Below are 15,742 nucleotides of genomic sequence, written 5' to 3' on the forward strand. Positions count from 1 at the left end.
TAATCGGGCTTTATTTGCTTTTCTGTTGGACTATTTTTATCTTTTGAACTTTTTCTTTCTCTCCTGATTACAATACAGAATACATGCTGATTGTAGAAAAGGTTGGAAAACAAAGAGACAGCGTGACAATGATGTAAAAAACCTAAATTCCTTATCTACCTTACCACTAGACCTAATCACTGGTAATACTCCAGTGCTTCCCCCCCCCCACCTGTCCATTTCTATCTATGCATATTTGTAATGCATAAATTGTATACATGCTTTTATATAAAATTGGGATGAAACGTCTTACATTTTGTTTTTTTAAATGAATGTTAAAACATTTTTGAGAATGTGTGTGAATTTGTGGCAACACAAGTATTTCATCATGATGGAATAGCCTTCTAAACTGAACTCCCTACCCATTTCTCCCCTAATTATATCTTAAATGAGTCCTGATGAATTTTCCTAAAGTATGTTCTTTAAGGTTTTAGTGCATAGGAATAGTGATTAAAGCATAGACTATTTTTGAGAGTGATAACATGCATATAGCAGGAAATGTGGAAAACAGGAAATAAATATATTTTATAGAATAACCATTATTATGATTTTCATCTTTTTGCTAATCTTTTTTTGTTTGTCTGAATGTACATGCACATACATTTCGTTTTTTTTTTTTTTTTTACTAACAAAGATCACACTGTTTTCTAGCCAGCTTTTTTTCATAATTTATTCTTTTTATAATTTATTGATCAAAGTATATAAGCAGTTTCATTGTTCTGTTTGTTGTCAAAGTGCTCTTCAAAAAGATTGTACCATTTGAAAGTATATTTATAAAGAATTTTGTTCTCTTTAAATTTTAGGATAGACCACTATCTTGTTGAGCTCTTTTAATTGAAGTTCTTCTTGGATACAAAGATGAGGACTAGATAACTTCTTGAGGTTCCTTCTAACCCCTAGGATGAAGATAATAACTAACATTTGTGTAGTGCTCTAAAGTTTACAAAGTGAGTTCTCATACATCATCTCACTTGATCCTCACAACAGCCCTGTGAGGTAGGTAGGACAGGTATTGTTATTCTCATTTTAGAGATAAAGAAACTGATAGAGAGGTTAAGTGACTTGGTCAAGTTTTATTTAAGTGTTTTAGTTGGGATTTGAATCCAGGCCTTCTGATCTAAATAATCACATTCTTTTTACAAGATTTCATTCAACTGCACATTTAGAATTGCTATATGTCAGCCAGTTAAGTGAAGTAAATTTGTTATTATAATTCAGAATATACAGTGTTTATATTTTCTTCAGTGTCCTCCAGTCCTTTTCCATATCTCCCCCTTCCCATTAAATGAAATGCTCTCTCTTTTGACTAGAAGGTAATTTAATTATATAGCTATATTAACCCCCTACAATTTTACCTGGCATTTGAGAGAGGGGAAAGTTATATTATATTTTTCATTTCTGTGTGTATATTTTTTCGCTACCTCTCAAAGGTATACCTATATTACTTTCACACATCCAGCATAAAGTCTTGAATAGAATTACACTTAGAACTAGAATCTTTTGCATCTAGCATGAACTCAGAATCACAAGCTTTTCAGAGCATTAAACTTTTGTACTACTTTAACCAAAATTGGGATAATTGAGTTTTCAGGTATAAGTGCTTATGATAGTCACAGAGGTACAGTGAATATTAAGTGAGAGTGACGGCACAGGCCAAATCAAGAACAATTGTAGCTATTCTACACTAGTTACCTCATAAGGTAAAAGTTTGTAAAATTGAATTGGGAGCTTGATAGTGGCAATATCACACAATAGGAATAGAACTAAGTTTTCATGACCCTATAGGGTAGTATTGCATTAAACTGTCTCACAGTGTTTTCTGTACTGCCTTTATATACTTAAGGTCCTCGATATTTTTAAAATTAATTTTCTTGTTGTTTTTATTTTTTTTTCTAGTTGTTGGTCTTGACGATATTATGGACGAAGGTGTTGTTAAAGAAAGTGGCAATGATACCATTGATGAAGAAGAACTGATTTTACCTAACAGGAATTTGAGGGACAAAGTAGAAGAAAATTCAGTGAGGTCACCAAGAAAATCACCTCGTTTAATGGCACAAGGTAATCCTTCCAGAGAGGTTCTAGCTAGAAAATCAAAGGTATAGAGACAGATGTGATAGGTCATGACCTTGCTAAGCAGAGATATATTTTCATGGTGCTTGCTAATCTCAGCATTTTGATAATAATCAATTTTGAGATTATATCAATTTGTTGGTATAGTTTTTAAAATTTTCATTGAAATTATATATTTACAAAATTTATTTAATTTTAGTTTAGTTTAATTTAATTTTAATTTAATTTAATTTTAGTTTATTTTATTTTAGTTTATTTTAGTTTAGTTTATTCATTTTTGAGAGACAGAAACACAGCACGAGTTGGGGGAGGGGCAGAGAGAGAGAGACACACACAGACTCCAAAGCAGGCTCTAGGCTCTGAGCTGTCAGCACAGAGTCCAGCACAGAGCTCGACACGGAGCTCAAATTCACAAACCGTGAGCTCATGACCTGAGCTGAAGTTGGATGCTTAACTGACTGAGCTACCCAGGCACCCCTATATTTACAAAATTTAAAGGGTTCACTAATTCTGTAAGTTTCTAATACTTCTTTTTCCCCAGAGGAAATCATTCTTTCAGCTGGTATTATTAATTTTTTGGTATTTAGTTTCATGTCTCTAAGTAACATATTACTACTTTTTGATTATTCTGATATAAGTATTTTTATTGACTTCCCACTCTGGATGATGAATTTAGTGTTTTTTTTCCTCTTGTTCTCATCACACAAAAGTACATTCTCTAATTTTGTTATGTCACTAGTAATTATGTTATTGTGACTCTGTATGCTGTTAGAGATGATCGATTTTAATAAACTGAGGTTATTTTTCCTATACAACTTTTTGTCTTTCTGACTTAATAGTTGTTTTTGTTGTTCATTTGCTTTATAGTTTTGTATATTTGTACATAGCTTTCTTTGTACATATCAGTAATACCTCAACTACTCTGCTGGTGTCTAAATCTTTCCTAAAAATACTTGTGCATATCAGATGTTCTGTCATTTTCATTTTATTGAAGAAACTGGAGCTTTCTGATCTGCTCCCATGTGCACTGTATAAGCCTGATGCATAGCTATTATCCAGGGATCTCCCTTTTCTATTCTTCTGAGGATTCTGTTTGGTGTTATAGTTCTTATTTCCTCCTTTTTTGGCTTGCCTACTTCATTTTGGTGACACTTTTTCCAGTAGTTTTGTGTGGAAAAAGAACATGGAGACATATTATTTTAAAACTGTATGTCTGCAGATATATTTAATCTGGTCTTCTATTGGAATTACAGTCTGGTTGAATGTAGGATTCAAGGTTGAACATAGTTTTCCTTCAGAAATTTGAAAGTTTTCCTCTATTTTCTTCTAATTTCAGTGCTGTTGAGAAGTTTATTCTGATTCCTTTTAAGGAATTCCTTAATTTCTTTTAAGTAGAGTGTTAACCTACTTTCTTTTGGAAGTTTGTGGAGTCTTTCTCTTCAGCTCTAGTGTTTTGATATTTCTGATAATGTGTCTTAGGGTAAGTGTATTTTATATATTGAACTCTGGGTACTCCATATTTCCTTTTAGTCTGAAAAGGACTATTATTCAATTCTGGGAAAACTTTTTGTATTATTCATTGGTAATCCCTCTATTTTCTTAGTTCTTGCTTTCTTGAACTCCTTATTATTCAAGTGTTAGAAAGGACTGATCCTTCCATTTTCTTGATCTTGCCTACTTTCTATCTCTTTATCTTTTTCCTCTCCTTGGTGAAATTTTCACATGTTTATCCTCCAACTTTTCCGTCAAATTTTACATTTCTAATTTTTGAATGTTTTTTTTTTTTTGTTTCGGGATAGTCCTTTTCGTAGCATTGTGGTCTTGTTTTGTGGATGCAGTATCTTCTGTCTTTTCTAAGGTACTTGTGCTTTAAAAAGTGTTTTAAAAGGTGTTTTTGGTCTCCTTTCATAGTTATAGTTTCTTTTTTCTCCATGTTGTCTTTTTTTTTCCCTCTCTCCATCTTTCATGTTAGGGACTTTTCTAAAATGTCTGATCCTTGATTGCTTGCTCATGTTGAAGAGGTTAACACTCAAGAGCATGTGGGTTGGGTTTTGTCTACTGTGAGCTTCACTGTGTGGTTATCTGGCTATGCTTTTTATTTTTATTATTATTATTTTTTTATTTTGAGGAACCCCTGTTGTCAGAATTGAGGTTATTTATTCCTTTAGGCTCAATTAGATTGTGTAATGGGAGTCCTTCAAGGAAGCTGACAGGGTGTCTCAGGTATATAACTTCACTTAATATCATACATTTCAGTGTACTTTCCTGCCACTTTTATCTGTGCCTGATGTTCCTTAGTCTAGAAACCCTGATTTATACTCTTCCAGAGAGCAAGCCTCCAAATCTTGGATTAGGACCAGGAAAGGTCAGTTGCCTGGCAGATGGAGTCAGGGAGAGGGAGCTAGTGGTCTGACTGCTTCTTAAACAGCTTTTAACTCCTCTTCATTTTAACTACCTGTCTTCATCCTCATTTTAGAATCATCTGGGGTCACCAGTTCCTAACCCTTTTGAGGTATTAATGCTATTGGTTCTTGCCCACGTTGCCATCTTAGGGTTTATCTCCTTTGGGTCACTTCTTGATCATCTCTTGTTTGGCTTCCAAAATTCAGGTTTTCTCCTGTTCTTCCATTCATTTTAGATTCATGCCTTTTGTATAGTTTTAGTGTGGTGTTTTGAGAAGTGGATTAAGTTAGATGCATGTTATTTACTTTTATCATCTTTTCCTCAATATATATTTTTAATCAGTTTTTAAAATCAATTATTTGGTAATACTTGTAACTTAAAGCAATGAAAAGAATAGGATGAACAGTATGGACAGGTAATGATAATGTTTGGCCTATACAGCCAGGATTCCAACTAAGGCAGTTTATATTTAGAGGAGAAAAAAACAACTTGATCTTTGGCTCAATAAATCAGTTACTATTGGAAAACTTTTTTTTTTTAATGTTTAAGAGAGAGCGAGAGTGAGCGGGGGAGGGGCAGAGAGAGTGGGAGACACAGAATCTGAAGCAGGCTTGAAGCTCTGAATTGTCAGCACAGCCCTACGTGGTGCTTGAACTCACAAGCCGCAAGATTATGACCTGAGTCGAAGTTGGATGCATAACTGACTGAACCACCCAGGCGCCCCTGAAAAACGTTTTTTTAATCTTAATTACCTTTATGGTTGAATATGCTATTTATTTGTGACAACGTAGGTAATGGGTGTTAAAAGTTCCTTTACTTTATTTCAAGGCAGATGAATAAAGTAGAAGTGTAAACTATTACAAGCTGTCTTCAAAGCTTAAAATGCATAAAATACATAAAAATCTCATCCAGATATTGATAATGAACCATTAAGTTCTTAGTTATTTAAAAATGTTATATATCTGAGCATGTGGTGAACAGTTAGTAATCCACACAATAATCCACAAAATTTTTAAAAATTGTTGGGTGCTTACCTAATGAAGAAATACTGTGCTGAGTCCTGGGGGAATTAGAAAGGGTCTCTAAGATTGGGACAACCAGATAGTTTTTTGTTCAAACTAGGACACTTTTGAGAATAAAAGAATGTACTATTAATAATCACATCAAGACAGTAGGCATCACCAAGGACTGTTAAAGACAAGTGAAGACACCTGATACCTTCTTTAAAAGTTTAGTGGTAGGGGTACCTGGGTGGCTGTCGGTTAAGTGCCTGACTTCGGCTCAGGTCATAATCTCATGGTTCGTGAGTTCAAACCCCGCATCGGGCCCTCTGCTATCAGCTCAGAGCCTGCTTCAGATCCTTTGACTCCCTCTCTCTCTATCCCTTCCCCACTCGTGTTCTCTCTCTCTCTCTCAAAAATAAATATTAAAAAAAGTAAAAGTGGTATATGACAAATAAGCAGTGTTTAAGTATTGGTGCATAGTGGTGTTTTGCACTGAAGAGTAGGAAGGAGTCTTTTTATTTTTGGTAATTGATAGTATTTAATTTTCATGGTGTTTATTTGGAGGTATTGGATATGCATAGGCTTGGAAATAGTTTATTTTCTATTTCATTTTGTGGGTTGTTTTTCTGATTAGTGAATCTACTTTAGTTCTCTTTCTTTCTGTTTTCCTTGCACTCCATATGTGTTCCTTTTCTTGGAGGTGTATTCAGATAGGGAAAAGAGGAAAAACTCAAATAGTAGATTCTTTGTTAGGAATATTGTTAAAGGTGGGAAGCTTTGTTCAATTATTTTCATACTTTCCCCATTTTCTTTTATGGTATATTTTCCTGGCTTAAACTTCTTTAGTTGTAATTTCTCTTTATCTGTGGTACTATAGCATATACTTCATTTCTTAGAAATAGCTTATATGCTAAAATGGTGATATAAGTGAAGCACATTCATAAAGGAGTTTGAGTTGTGAGGCTGTGTTTTGAAACTCACACAGATCCTGTTTGTTATAGGTGGTTTAGTTCTTATTATATTGGCACCTGAATTTGTTTGGTATTCTTTATTTAAAGATACTTAATGTTTAAAACTGTATGACAGTCTTGCTTTATGATGGGCATTACTGCAAAGGAAACTCATTTATTTTGCTCCCTGCTTATTTATTATAGAAAAGAAACTTGATGAAAACATTCTTGTCTTATAGTAAAGTATAATATCAGTCTGAATTTTCTAGAAGTTTTTTCTCCTGTCAGAATTTATAGAACTTTGATAAATGTAAAATTTAACATGGAGATATATACATATATATATATATATATATATATATATATATATATGATCATCATGAGTAACTTTCAGTACATTTTCACTGAAATGAGCAAATTTATAGCTCAGAATAAAGAAGTGATGTATTCTAAATTGTATTGAAATAAAAACACATGGCAAAATAGCTAAGTTATTTTTATTTGTTTTTTTCCCTTGTGATAGAACAAGTAAGAAGTTTGCGACAAAGCACTATTGCCAAGCGTTCAAATGCAGCACCTTTAAATAGCACAAAAAAGGCATCTGGGAAGACTGTATCTGCCCCCAAAGCAGGGGTGAAACATCCAGAAAGGTGTCAGATTAAAGAAGTTTCTGTATCACCAAAACCTGAATACCATAAAGAGAGCAGAAGGAGCAGCCGACATATTGGACAAATTGACGTGGTACCAGAAGTATCAGTGTCTTCAAGTCATTCTTCAGTGTCGTCTTGTCTTGAAATGAAGGATGAAGCTGGATTAGATTCTAAGCAGAAGTGTGATAATCAGGGAGAAGCAAATGTGCCATCTCATGAATTAAATTGTTCACTCCTTTCAGAGACTTGTGTTAGTATTGAAGAGAAGAAGAATGAAGCTCTGATGGACTGTAAAGTCAAAACTGTTAGTAGCCCACTGTTTAAGTTTTCAGATAAAGAAGAACAGGATGATTCTATTTCAGTTAAGATGGATGGCACTGTGGTTGAAGAAGGGAGGGAAAAAGGAAAAGTTGAACAAGAATCAAATGAGACAGTAAAATTATCTCGTGAAGATGACCAAATTATTGAGGAGCCTGCATCTTCTGCCTCTCCTTCTGATGCTGCTGCTTGTACAAATCCAAATAAAACAGAAAAGAACCTTACAGGTTTGTCTGGTTCTGTGGATGAAGTAAATGAATGTAATATGGAATTGAAGAATACCCTGGAAGTTGCTGATAAAGCGAAGAACTCCTTTCAAAGAAATGAAATAGAATCTTTGGGTTATTGTAATGACACAGAGTCTAACGATAAGCAGTTGGAGAGTACAGAATTTAATAAATCAAACTTAGAGATGGTTGATGCTAATGCTTTTGAACCAGAAAGTAATATTTTAGAAAATGCTATTTGTGATGCATCTGACCAAAATTCAGAACAGTTGAATGTTGTTGAAAGTATTAAAATGGAGTCTCATGAAATAGCAAACCTTCAGGATGACAGAAGCAGCCAGTCAAGTAGTGTTTCTTGCTTAGAGTCAAAAAACATAAAATCCAAACAAACAAAACCTGTAATTCATTCTAAGCAAAACATGACCACAGATACTCTGAAAAAAATTGTTGCAGCAAAGCATGAACTAATGCATAACAAAACTAAGGTTAATGTCAAAAGCGTGAAACGAAATGTTGATGAACCAGAAACTCAGCAAAATTTTCATAGGCCAGTCAAAGTGAGAAAAAAAGTTGATAAGGATTCAAAAATTCAGAGTTGCAATTCTGGGGTTAAATCTGTGAAAAATCAAGCTCATTCTATATTGAAAAAAACATCACAGGATCAAAATTTAGTGCAGGTTTCCAAACCCTTAACTCATTCTCTGAGTGATAAACCTCATGGTCACCCTGGTGGCTCTAAAGAACCCCATCATCCTGCACAAACTGGACATTTATTACATTCCAGCCAGAAACAATGCCATAAGCCCCAGCAGCTGGCTGCAGGGATGAAAACCAATAGCCATGTGAAGGAAGAGCTTGAACATGCAGGTGGTGTAGAGCATTTTAAGGAGGAAGATAAACTGAAACTAAAAAAACCTGAGAAGAACCTACAACCCCGCCAGAGAAGAAGCAGCAAAAGTTTTTCTTTGGATGAGCCACCATTGTTCATTCCAGACAACATAGCTACTATAAAAAAAGAAGGTTCAGACCATAGCTCTTCATTTGAAAGCAAATATATGTGGACTCCCAGCAAGCAGTGTGGGTTTTGCAAAAAACCACATGGCAACAGGTGTGTGTGTGTGTGTGTGTGTGTGTGATATGTGCATTAAAGAGAAATTGCTTTTTAGGGTAGGGTTATTTGAGAACTTTTTTATAGAAAGAAATTATTTAATATACAAAGACTTTTGCAGAAACAAAAAAACCCCTCATCAATCCTGGATAAATAATAGATGGAGCTACTGAATTTATAAATATGTCATCCTAGAACATTAAAAAAAAAAAAAAAAAAGCGTAGCCTGACCAACTGCTTGTATATACAGAAATGTTTTGTCATTGTAACCAGTTAGAGTGTGTGATTTAGTTGTTGCATCTGAAAGAGAAAAAAAACTTCCTGATCAAAAAGTTGTTAACACTGCTTTGGGTCTGTAAGTTTTATTTTATTTGGCTTGAGAAGAACTAGTAATAAAATGTAAAGGTCATAATGGAAATTCTATTTTTCTTTTGAAGATATAAAAAAAAAATTCTAGTAAATCAAGCACACCATCACTTCATAACTATCAAACTTGACCTTGGAATGAAGTTTGATAGCTAAAACAACTGTTAAAATTACCTGGGTAGATTGTGTATGTAACATGGAACGGAGTGAAAACCTGTATTTCTCTTTTGAATGTTTTAGTGATTTGAAGGATTTCTCGTGAATTCCGATAGAAGTGATTTTAGGATTCAGTGTTTTATAGCTTTTTGACACTGCCAGACCCCCTTCCCCCACCATGTATTTTTTATTTGCTAGTGTTTTAAGAAAACAGGAGGTGAAGTGGAGTTTGCAGCTGCAAGATTGTCCTGTTCGTGTTGAGATTGCTGTTGGAACTTCTATCAACACTGACATGATGAAAGAACATTATAACTTGCACTTTGTAATATTATCCTCACTCATTCATGAAAGTAAATATTAGGATGAGTTTTCCCAGCACTATCAGGTTACATTAAAATGAAGCTTTTTAGGTAGGGACAGTTTAGTAAAGTATGTTGTGTAATTATTTTGGTGTGGGAGGTGGTGGTTGGGCAGAGTGGGTGGGAGTTGTTGGAGCTATTCTGTAAAAAACTTAAGTTTTATGTCGAACTGTTATGTCAAAGACATAACAAACTTTCATGCCTTTATTTGTGATTCAGTCCATGTCCTATTTTTAGTGTCGGCGGTTATTCTTTATAACCACATATTCCAGTTTTTAAAAATTGTGTCTTTGGATATTGTGCTACATTTGTCCTCACATATGTGTTGTAGTTTTTTTTTTTTTAATTAAATTTAATAGAAAACACCTTATTCAGATATTCTAAAGTGGGCTTGCTAAATTTTCAGAATTAAGGGCTGGGTGGTGCTTTTAAGTGTTCTTTTAGGCCAGCACTTTTTTCTCTGCCAGAATCTTTTAAAAATCATTACATGCTGACATGTGGTCTGAGTAATGCAAGAGGAGCCTTAGCTTGAAGGAGTTTCTAAAATGAAACTTGAGCCTAGAGTTACAAGCAGTGTTAAGTGTGTTACAGTGTAGCTTTGTTGCAGATAAGCTACTCTTCTGATGGTTTGGCCCTCAGGAGTTTGCCAAGGCTTTTTAATGATGGCTCACTTTACCAACATCAACAGTTATTTTCCTAAAATGAACATTAAGTGTTAATGTTAAATCCTGCTGTTTTTTTGTTTTTAACCTAATGCCACCTTCTGTATCTCTTCTATAAAACCTAGAGTTTCTTTGCCTCAGTGTGGAAAATGACTTAGAATAATACATATGTAGGGATTTTGAGTTTACTTTATGTAATTAACATGCATAATATATAATGACATTGGAAACAATTGGGAAGCAACATTTCACATTACATTTTGTGAATAAAGAAGCAAGCCTAAGTAATTGATTGTTTTTTCTTCACATATTAACTAGCCTTCACTACTTTTTTTGATACATCATGCTTGTATACATTTTTACTCAAAAAATGTACCTGTCATACAGCATGTAATTTTCCTATTTTAATCCATGTATAAATAAGATTATGAATTTATTAGGAAGGGCATATCTGGAAATAATTTTTGTCCATTTCATGCAGTAGCCATATGGAAAGCTATTTGTTAATATGACATTTTCTTGCACTTGTGACAGCTTTGCTTCTAAGGACTGTTTTAGAACTCTTTTATAACTCTTAAGCATTTTACATGTATTACAACTAAAGTTAGCTTCCTGTGTGTGCTTCCAGTTGGAAATTATATTTTTAAGTATGGATTTGTACATGACATCACCAAATGTAATAAATATTTAACCATAGGCAACACTATACATATCCTAAAGACAGTAGGTATTGACTTAACAATTTACACATCAAACTGTTGTTTTTGCTTCCATTTATTTTCATCAGCCTTACAACACAAGCATATTCATTATTTTAAAAACCGGACTACTTAATACTCCCTTTAAAAAAATCATCTTTGCACTTGTGTTTACATAAACCAGTTGGCATTTTGGAAGGAAGAAGTGTTAGTCTTTTCATAGTATCTATCCTGTAGTTTCTAGTTTTTTCCTACGTCTCCAGGTGTTTGTATTTTTAGTTTGTATTGCATTTTCTTGCCCAGCAATAGATGATTAATACATTGGGTGAAATTTAAAAACAAAAAATCTCCATAGCATGATGGCTTTATACTCAAATTGTTTTTCTGAGAAGGAAATTTTCTTCCAGAATAAGATTGTTTTTCTCAAGATTTTAAGAGATTGACAGATAAGTATTTTCATCTGCAGATGATTGTTAGTGACAAAAACTGATTTAATATTTATGTGGAATAGAATCATTTTAGAAAAGAGTGAGTACATATACATTTATAGTAATATGGTCTAGATTGTCACTTAAATACTTAATCAGAACTGAAGACCCATCTTGTAACAGCTCCGTTGTTGGTGATTGTAACATGAACATGCTGAGAACAGTTCTCATTGTTGCTTGCCTCTCATTTACTTTAAAGAAACTTTAAACTTTTCTAAGAATATATTTTGGCTTATGCCAAAAAGGTTAGAATTTTAAATTGGTTTTTATCTTACACTAAGTCTAGTTTAGCTTTTTACTTTTAAACTTTGTGTATGAATATTTAACAATAGGAGATACATATTTCTGAACTCATCCATTTAACTGATGCATGCCTACTTGGTTTACTTAATTGATCCAGAGGTAAACTCCATACAATATTTATTTATTTATTTATTTGTTTATTTTTAATGAAATATTTAACATTCAGGTTATATAGTCTTTTCTGTAAATGATTTTGCCTATTAATAATCAGAAATTCAAGGCTAGAACAGAAGATGGGTAGTAATTCTGTTAGCTATGTGATTCATACTCTCTCCCCTGTCCCTCACATTTTTAAATCATGAGGAATAATACAAAAAGGGAAGAAAGTAATACTCTCTTTTTGTGATAGACCTTTTCCCCCCAATATAAATTTTCCCCAATATAAATACCCATAAAATTTGTAGTACTCTAAGTTTCAGACCTAAAAATGATCCAGATTTACATTTTTGTAAAATCAGTTTTACTTTCAAGTGAGTTAATTTATTTTTTCCCTAGAACATGTGGAAATTATTTTTATCAATGACTTTTTAGAATTTTATTTATTTTTCTATATAAAATCCTAAACTATTAAGATAATCTGTAGATGGCGCTAGAGATTTGCTTTTCAGAGACTCACATTTGAGGAGACCTTTCCAAAACAGACTTGAAATGAGGCGTAATGAGTTTTGTAACCATAAAATAAGTTCCCTGATGAAATAAAAATTTGAAATTTAAAATCCATGCTTTATAATATTTAAGAGTTGAATTTGGGGTAAAAGCATAGTCATGGTCATAGTGTGTAGGTTTTTTAAGTAGTCTCATTGAAACTTAGTCTAGACTTGCTAATGTTGCTCTGATAGTGGAAATAAAGGGAAATGACTACTAGCTTTCCTTCGCTATTTCACAGACATATTACCTGCTTTCAAGAAATAGTTCTTATGACTTTGAAACCTGAAGTAGAAAAGCTATGCACTTGGATTTTTCAAACTTATTTATTCTGTTGGCTGGAAGATCTGTATCATTGAAACATGGACCCATCTAAAATCTCCCCAAGCCTAGACAGACAGACCATTTCTATCTTGCAAACAAATAACACATTGTTTGAAAGTTTTGTTGTTGGCTTATGAATCCAAAACATTGTGTTTTGTTTTATTTTAACATAAAACAGAAGGTTTTCTTGTTTCTGTTTTTTTCCTTGTCATGTTGGGGAGATAATGACTTATTTGATAAAGATAGCACAGACATTACCAGTTAGGGTAAAGAATGGTGAATCATAGGAAGAAGTCAGGTTTCCTTAATGGACAGCAGTAGCCTGATACACAATAGAAAGGGATACAAAGAGAAAAATGTGCTGCATTTGAGGAATGAATATTTGCTGTGACTTTTTTCAAGACCTCTTGTAAGGATTAAATGTTGTTTTTATAGTTTCAACCTTCAAACAGAACCTCTGGTATATTTTGAGAGTTCGCTGTACCACCCGTTGAATTACCTTAAAACATCTTCCTGTTGGTCCACAGGTTTTTAAAATGGGTTTGACATTGTTGGTGCCACTGTTACCAAAATCAGCAGAAAGTCTTTAATTCATTAAAGAATAGACCTAAATCTCTTTATCGTAAGCTTTCAAACATATCATGAATTACCAACTTGAAGAAGAAAGGAAAATGTTAAACATGATTAAGTGAGCTCTCTAGTTTTCCTGACAGTGGGGTAAAAAGTATTTTAAAAAGATAATTTCTCTCTCAAATTGCTGTTTGTACATCTGATTTACCATTCAGAAGTAATTCCAGATATTTCTAAGTTAGGAAAACAAGGTTTTTAGAGTCCTTAATCTTGTATCCATCCATAGGCTTTTTCGTTGGTTAGTGAAGTTAGATAAAAATCCGTAAAGGCAAACTTGTAAGTCGATTGGAAACTTTAAAAAATTCAGCCTGAATATTAATATCTTCATGTTAAGAACAATGATCTTTATTTGGAAAAACAAGTGTAGTAAGGAAGTCCACACTCAAAAGTACATACAAGATTCTTCAGCTTAATATAATCACTGTTATACCATGAAACCAGAATATTTTGACCTCAAAGTATAGTTACATAGTTAAGGTGGTTAATAAACAGTGTAAGTCTCCATTATGTTAGTTTTTGAGTTTTATATTTGTTGCTGTCTCTTTTTGTCATTTCAGTATGATTCATTGGATGAATGATTGTTGAGTTTTATATATATCAGGTGTGTGGGGTAAATGTAATGGTAACTTTGATGGATTGTCTGTGATCACACTATCACAGATCTTACCACCCTTCTCAGTGGAGAAACGTTACTCTATGCTTTGTTATTGTGTGTAGTATGCTAACAAAGTTCAGTTGCACTTGATTTAACCATTATGGTTTTTTGTATTTTCTCATTCATACAAGTGGGGATGTATTTGACTTCTTAAAAGTTCCATTTTCATAGAATATTCTTTGAAAACTTGCTCCATGTTGAACTGACAGAGTGAAAAACAATGTCAGAAAATGATTAACTATTTAACTTGGGCATTTTTGACATTGGGTTTTTAAAAAATGTATTAAATCAAAGTTTTTTCCCTTCCTCCAGGTTTATGGTTGGCTGTGGGAGATGTGATGACTGGTTTCATGGTGATTGTGTTGGTTTAAGTCTTTGCCAAGCACAACAAATGGGAGAGGAAGACAAAGAATACGTGTGTGTGAAATGTTGTGCTGAAGAAGATAAAAAGACTGAAATAGTAGATGCAGATATTTTGGAAAACCAGGCTAAAGTTGAAGTCCATAGTGAAGATAGGACAATGGAATATGAAAAGCTTGGGTTATCAAAGCACACACCAACAAATGAAAAAACCAAATATATAGAAGATACAGTGAAGCACAAGGTCAAAATTTTAAAGCGGGTAAGGTGCTCATTAATGCATTCTTTTTATTTAAGAACTTTGTATGGACTGACAATTGGAAATTTCTTTGGGGTCTCCTGGATGGCTCAGTTCGTTGAGCATCTGATTCTTGATTTTGGCTGAGGTCATGATTCCAGGATCTTGGGATCAAACCCCGCATTGGGCTCCATGCTGAGTATGGAGCCTGGATGGGATTCTTCCTCCATCTCCCCACTGTCCCTTTTCCCTGCCCTCTCACTCTCTCGCACGTGCTCGTTCTCTCAAATAAATTTCTCTTTGGGTTTCATTGTTCTAAGAGTACCTTTTCAAATTTATTTTTCCATAAAAATGAATGGAATTTTATTTAAAATATTTTGGCAGTCTTGATGAAACCAGGTGGTGAAATCATCAAAACACACAGATTTTATTTCTAACAGTGTCTTATGCAGTTTCTAGTCTCTAGTTTGGTACTTGGATTTTCTGTGGTAGGATGTGTATGTGATCTTGTGGCATTAAGTGGTAATAAGCTCTACAGTGTACTTGCTAATAAGCTTTTTAAAAAAAGTTTTCCAGCTCATAAATATCTATCTACTAATTCTTAAACTATATTTGACATTGTCTTCAGGTAGAAGAGTTATTTTGTCTCTGTAAGGAAAAGTAAACTTAATTCTTTTGACATTGTCCCAGTGTTTGCTTGGAACCTTCACTTAAGAATTTCTATCTTAGAGTTGTCAGTTTTCCCTAATCTTATATTTTTAATTGATTTCTGAAAGTATTTCCTAAATAGAAATTTCAAGATATTTAATCTATTACAGGAGAAATGTATAAAAGATTCAGTGCTATATCTGATTGAATTTTTATGTTTTATTGTCTGCCTTTTTGTTACCTATGAATTTTCTATTCTTATAGAAATTTGTTGTTTTATAATGCTAGCGAAGAGTACAGTGGCAACATATATATGTGGATAGTCAACTATAATAATCCAAAAGACAGTGAACATGAATTGGAGAGTTAAGAAGGAAGTTTGGAAATCTTTTAGTTCAGCCATTTAGATTGAAGAATATAAGCATGTTTTCTCCAAAGTCA

At 33.4% G+C, this 15,742-nt stretch overlaps 1 protein-coding gene across 7 annotated transcripts in view; it reads left to right on the forward strand.

Annotated features, from left to right (window-relative positions):
- PHF3 (PHD finger protein 3) overlaps positions 1-15,742 on the forward strand; it is an 80,997-nt gene that overhangs the window by 44,483 nt on the left and 20,772 nt on the right. For 6 of the 7 annotated variants that reach the window (XM_049653866.1, XM_049653871.1, XM_049653870.1 and 3 more), the window contains 3 exons: positions 1,936-2,097; positions 6,990-8,769; positions 14,368-14,677. In XM_049653866.1, coding sequence (XP_049509823.1) covers positions 1,936-2,097; positions 6,990-8,769; positions 14,368-14,677 — 2,252 coding nt within the window. Of the gene's footprint in view, positions 1-939; positions 1,036-1,935; positions 2,098-6,989; positions 8,770-14,367; positions 14,678-15,742 lie in introns of all 7 variants that reach the window. The other variant, XM_049653872.1, reaches the window with a different exon arrangement.

The sequence above is a fragment of the Panthera uncia genome (genome assembly GCF_023721935.1).
Source record: "Panthera uncia isolate 11264 chromosome B2 unlocalized genomic scaffold, Puncia_PCG_1.0 HiC_scaffold_24, whole genome shotgun sequence".
Classification (NCBI taxonomy): domain Eukaryota; kingdom Metazoa; phylum Chordata; class Mammalia; order Carnivora; family Felidae; genus Panthera; species Panthera uncia.